The 6,000-nt window shown below is 47.3% G+C and overlaps 1 protein-coding gene across 2 annotated transcripts in view; it reads left to right on the top strand.

Moving 5' to 3' along the window:
• The first annotated feature begins 573 nt into the window (after positions 1–573).
• Positions 574–6,000, top strand: part of Znf341 (zinc finger protein 341) — a 42,123-nt gene continuing 36,696 nt past the window's right edge. For both annotated transcript variants that reach the window (XM_041670063.1, XM_041670062.1), the window contains exon 1: positions 574–788. In XM_041670063.1, coding sequence (XP_041525997.1) covers positions 758–788 — 31 coding nt within the window. In that variant the 5' untranslated portion in view covers positions 574–757. The remainder of the gene's footprint in view (positions 789–6,000) is intronic.

Raw genomic sequence — 6,000 nt, 5'->3', positions numbered from 1 at the left:
AAAAATAAATCAAATAAATAATAAACGTAAAAAAGAGGACATGAGGGACTGGAGAGATGGTTCACTGGCTAAGAGCATTGGCTGCTCTTTAGAGAACCTGGGTTCAATTCCCAGCACCATTCACAGCCATCTATAACTCCAGTTCCAGGGGACTCAACACAGGCACACATGCAGGCAAAACACCAACGCACATAAATAAATAAAAGGGCATGAAATTAGGGAGTGGGGTGGATCCCTATGAACTTGGGATAGGGATGGCTGAGATGGGTATAGGGTCTGTGGCAGAAATGGGGTCTCAGAGATCAGGGTCGAGAGACGTGAATAGGAATGGAGATTGCCCTCAAAGCTGGAGATCGGGGTTAAGAAGAATCTTAAGAGCAGGCAGAGATGAGAGTCATTCGACAAGGCTGCTTTATGCGTGGTACAGTTGCAGGGTGGTTGGTGTTGCAAAGCTGGTGAACACTGCGTGCAGCGATAATGGGATGCGTGTTGCAGAATTGGGGTCGGTGCCAGCGTTCGGAGGTGGCGTGCGAGGGTCGGACTTACGTCCGTCCGTGCAGAATTGGAACCACTAGGGGACTGGGTCTCCGGCGGACAGCAGGGAAAGCTGTGTTTCCGGGGCGGGCAGGGGGGTTCAGCGCCGGCTCCTGGGCGCCCCCTGGCGGCCCCGCTCCCGCCACCACCGCCGCCGCCGCCGCGGTTCCCACAATGCTTGCGTAGCCCCGGCTCCGACTCCCCCGGCGGCGGCAGCTCCAAGATGGCGCAGGCGATCTTCGAGGCCCTGGAGGGTGAGCGCGCCGGGCCGGGGCAGCGGCTGTTCCGCGTGGCGCCCCCTCCCGCCGCGCCCTCGCAGCAGCGGGCCCTGGGCGCGCGGAGGCCGCGGGGCGGAGGGCGGAGGGCGTCCGGGCCGGAACAGCCGCGGGGCGGGAGGGGGCGGGAACAGCCGGGGAGCGCCGGCCCTGCGGGGAGGGGGCCTCAGGACCGGAACAGCGCGGCAGCCCAGGCCGCTGGCGCGGGAGGGTGCACGCGGAGGAAACAGCCGGGGGTCTGGCGCCCTGACCACCGAGAACTCGAGCTGGGGTGGAGTCCTACTAAATCCAGAACAGGGAAGGAAGCGCCGCCTGTGTGCACAGCCGGGTCTGGGGGAGATCGCAGGCCCAAACCAGTAAACACAGGGCGCCCCCTGAGTACTCCTGAGTCAGAACCACCGCCGCCCTGTGCCTGCTTGGGCCACGCTGGTCCCCGATCCTACTGGATCCGATCCTGTGATCGGCAAGATCACAGAGGTGCCCAGGCCTCAGACTCTGGAGGAAGCGAGCGCCACCGTGTGCACCTGCTGGAGTTTAGCGAAGGATAACTCTAGAGACAGGAGTGGAGTTGGGCACAACTGTCGCCGCCAGGGTGGAGTGAGCAGCTAGAGTGGACACTTGTGGGCAGGCCGGGCAGAAGGAAGTTTTCTAGACGGCAGCCACCTAGGTTCTTGAAGGATCAGCTCTCACCATGGGATGAGAGCGCCTTTTGCTATCTACGAGGGTCCCACTTAACCAGATTCAGTTGACCTTATCCTCCCCCATTTCTACCCCACACCACGCCCATCGCCAATATTGTGGGAAAGATTAGTAAACGAAGGTAACTTCAGCCAGGTGTGGTGGGCCACGCCTGTAATCTCAGTGGTTGGAAGGTGGAGACAGGCAAGAAAATCAGGGGTTTGTTAGCCTTGGTTATATATCGGGTTTGAGGCCAACTTGCGACCGTGAGAAAACGGACAATTAGGAATATGTATGTGCAAACTTTGCATACATATATGCACGCAATAACATTTTTTTTAAAAGGCCATGAAGTTGAAGGAGAGTGGTGAGGTTATGTGGGAAGGCTTGGAAGGTGGAAAGCGAAGGAACTGTTGTAATCAAATTATAATCTCAAAAATAATAAAAATGTTAAAAATAAATATCTTCCAGAAAACAAAACAAACAAAACCACAAAACAACAAAAAAGAAGACTGCAGAGACAACCCCAGTTTCTGTGTTCTGTGAAGAAAATAGGAGGGATGGTGTGAATCTGGGCAGTCAGGGTCATGGGTGTTTCCTCTTGGAGCACGGTGGGATATTGCATTGTTTTAAATATTTATTACAAGCATGCATTTGTATATTGGATGATGAAAAAAATTAAAAGAGAAATTGGAACGTGTGGCTTCACTGGCCTTGGGAGGTCCCCAGCACGAAAATAAATAAAAAATCTGAGTGAGGGAAGCATCACAGGTGTGTGTGGATCCGGGCGGGCATCCGAAGGACCAGGTGGCGGAAGCAGGTTTGCAAAACCCTGGGGAGAGCAAGATTTCCCATAATTCACTTCAGCATAGGCGAGCAGCTAGAGAAAAGACCTCCGCTGGTTTGACGAAGCTTCTGAACTTTACCTTGGAATCAGTGTGGCGCTAAGAAAAGGTTTTCATCAAGGCAGCCGCATCTTCTGATGTATGTTTTATAAAGTTCAGCCTGTCTTCCGGGGATTGGCCTGGAGGGGGCTGGCTGGCAGCAGGGAGGTGAGTGGGAAGCTCGGCTAGACAACTGAGCCAGTGGAAAGAGTGGGGCTCAGATATCTGTGGGAGACAGAATAGGTGAGATCTGCCAAAAGTCTAGAAACGGCAGGAAGGAAAGAGTGGGGTAAGAGAAGACTCGGGGTGCCCAGGGGCCTTGCTTGGAAGGACAGTGCCCTGCTGCCGTGCTGGTCATGATGGGTGCTAACCGGAAGAGACAGGAGTGGAGGGTAACCTACTTAATTTGGGGCTGTATTTTTTTTTTATTCTTTTTAGTTCATTACGTCACAGCATGCATGCAAGTTCTAAGACACAATACAGAGTGGTTCCAAGAACCGATTTCCCCCAGCTTGTGCTGATGTTATCTTTAAACTGGTGACTCTTGCCATCAGTGTGGAAGAATTCCATCGCTACCAGCTGATGGGTTCCAGGGATCCAAGATCCTAGATGGTTCCAAGCCACACTCCGCATCCCTCTCCTCCCACCATTCCTGACTCCTGGCAAACACTTATCTGTTCCTCACCAATAAAATGTTGTCGTTGCAAGACTATTTTGTAAGTGAACCTTGCCTTTGAGACTTTTATATATTGTATTTTGCCTACCAATTTCTTCAAAATGCATCTAGCTTGTGTGTTTGTTGGTGTTTGCTTTTTTTCTTGAGACAGGGTTTCTCTGTGTAACAGCCCTAGCTGTCCTAGAACTCTCTTTGTAGACCAGGGCGGCCTCAGACTCACAGAGATCTGCCTGACTCAGCCTCCTGATTGCTGGGATCCAAGGTGTGTGCTACCACCATCTGGCTAAATTCAGGTTTCTGTCTGTCAGGAAAGCCACTACTTCCTTTTCCTGCTGCTGATGGTCAACTGATGGGGGCAAAGTGCATCTAATTTCCATGTAACCTGAACAACTGCATCAGCTCAAAGACCCCACCCTGCTGACCGTCATATAAAATTCACTTTCCTTCCCATCATCATGTTGTAATGAGAGCTGCTTGTTTGTCCCTGGCGGCTCAGCCCCAAAATAATCACACAGAAACTATATTATTTAAAACATCGCTTGGCCCATTAGCTCTAGCTTCTTATTGACTAACTCTTACATATTAATTTGACCCATCTCCATTAATCTGTGTATTGCTACATGGCTGTGGCTTACCAGGTAAAGTTCCAGCATCTATGTCCAGCAGAGCTACATGGCTTCTCTCTAACTTTGCCTTCTTCCTCCTAGCATTCAGTTTGGTTTTCCCCGCCTAGCTCTGTTCTACCCTATCAGGCCAAGTATATTTTTATTAAACAATGGTATTCACAATATATAGAGGGGAATCCCACATCACCTCCCCTTTTCTGTTTAAATAAAAAGGGAGGGTACATTGTAAGCAACTTCCAAAACTCTAGAAATGACAAAGACATCTTGCTGCCTAGACAGTCACCCAAAGTTCTTCTGTATTGTTGGGGCATCCATTTTCAGCCTACAGGCCCATAGTATCCAGCAGACTTTTCCATGAAGCAGGAAATTTCAAAGATAGTTCCACCAATATTGGCAGTTTGTCAGTCACTTTCTTCTGTGTCCTGAATGTGTCTGGCAGACTCTTTCAGGAAGCAGGAACCCTGAAGGATCATCTCACCTTCCTTAGGCAACTTCAGCAGTCATCTCTCTGTAGGTCCTGCATGTTCAGTTTATACAGCATACCAGAAAGCAGTCCAGGCAAGAGCAGTTTCTTGTCCAAATGACTAGCAAACTCCATAAGGAGTCTCTTCGATGCTCATCTTCCTCTTGAAGTAATTGGTGCTGCCAGGAGCAGATGTGTCTCATTGTCATGAAAAGTCCTAAGTTCTTAAAACATTTTAAATGCCATATTCTGAAAGACTATCTGAAATATATAACACCTAACTGAAATATATCTCTATAAATCTAGAAAACCTAACTAACATGACTACAAACTTGACTATTATGGCTATCTATTAACCTATGCTTCTTAATTATACATTACATTTTTATTTATTTATTTATTTATTTATTTATTTTTGCTTTTTCAAGACAGGGTTTCTCTGTGGTTTTGGAGCCTGTCCGGCACTAGCTCTTGTAGACCAGGCTGGTCTCAAACTCACAGAGATCCGCCTGCCTCTGCCTCCCGAGTGCTGGGATTAAAGGCGTGCGCCACCACCGCCCGGCCTACATTACATTTTTAAATGAGCTGCACAAACACAATACCTTAATCAAGATCAGAAATACATATACACAGTATAACAAAATTGACCCTAAATTTGTATCAATAAACCAAGATCCATACCAATGCAAATCTCTATAGCATATACCCCTTTAAATGTAAACAGGCATTTATAAACAATATTTGGGAATATGGGCATAGTTCATTCCAAACTGCTTCCTGCTTTTTGTTGGGTGAAGTATTTTTTGTGGGGGTTCACAGCAACCTTTTAGGGGGTCTTGGTCTATCAAACCACATTAGCCTGGAATGAATCCACAGGTTCTTATCTTCTGTGGAAACAGATGCAGAACCTCTTCTCTAAAACAACATATCCTTAGACCCAAATTTTGAAGACAAGATACCTTTAAAGTATATATGTTGGTTACTTAGCTCCTTTACAGTAAAAAAATTCAAAGAAAACACAATAATATAATCCAGACTCTGTGTATAGTTCATCTTTACATGGCTTATTTATTTTTACTCTATTACTTTTTAATATTTATTTTATTATCTTTACTCCTTTAATCTATGACTGTTTATACTCTGTCTCTTTAAAGACTTTGTTTTATATTTTATTTAAATGATTTACTTCTTTTCCAACTCTCTATAATCTTTGTCTTCTCTCTTTCAAGCCTAAGTACATTTATCCAGCACTGTGACCCATTTAGAGGTCTTTTTCAACTGGATTTGTCTTTATTGCGTTATCTGTAATTATTTTTTGACCAGAACCACTTCTTAAAATTCTAAGCCTTTCTTATGAATGTAAGTGGCACCATTGCTAGGGGAAATACAGCACTGCCTGCTTGCCTCGCCCAGTCCAGCATGGTGGAGGTCTGTTTACTGCCTCTGCATGTCATGCACATTGCCCCAGTTCCAGGTATGCAGGGGGTCTCTGTCACACCATCAAGCAGGTTATAGCACTCTGCTCACAAAAGCCCATTTAAATGCTCCATAGCCAGACCTCCAGAAAGAGTCAGAGTTCATGCTGGCAGCACGGCCCAGAAAGCCGGCATTTCAAAACAGCACAGCTTTTTCTTCTGCTGAATCAGGAAAACCTCTCTTAAAGGAGCTGCAGCATGCTGCCAGCAAGCAAAGCTCATTCAGGGAAATAAATGCAGCTAAACTTTTTTTAGTGTCTAGAATTCCTTTGCAAGCCCTCTCAGGTTTTAAGTGGATTTTAGTTGGCCACATAGGCACCAGTTTGTTGTAACGAGAGCCACTTGTTTGTCCCTGGCTGCTCAGCCCCAAAATAATCACACAGAAACTA

Source organism: Microtus oregoni, unplaced genomic scaffold, assembly GCF_018167655.1.
Source record: "Microtus oregoni isolate MIOR12 unplaced genomic scaffold, Mior012 000020F_ref0000438, whole genome shotgun sequence".
NCBI classification, from domain to species: Eukaryota; Metazoa; Chordata; class Mammalia; order Rodentia; family Cricetidae; genus Microtus; species Microtus oregoni.
Note: the sequence above shows the minus strand (reverse complement) of the source record. Positions and strands in the feature narration are given on the sequence as shown.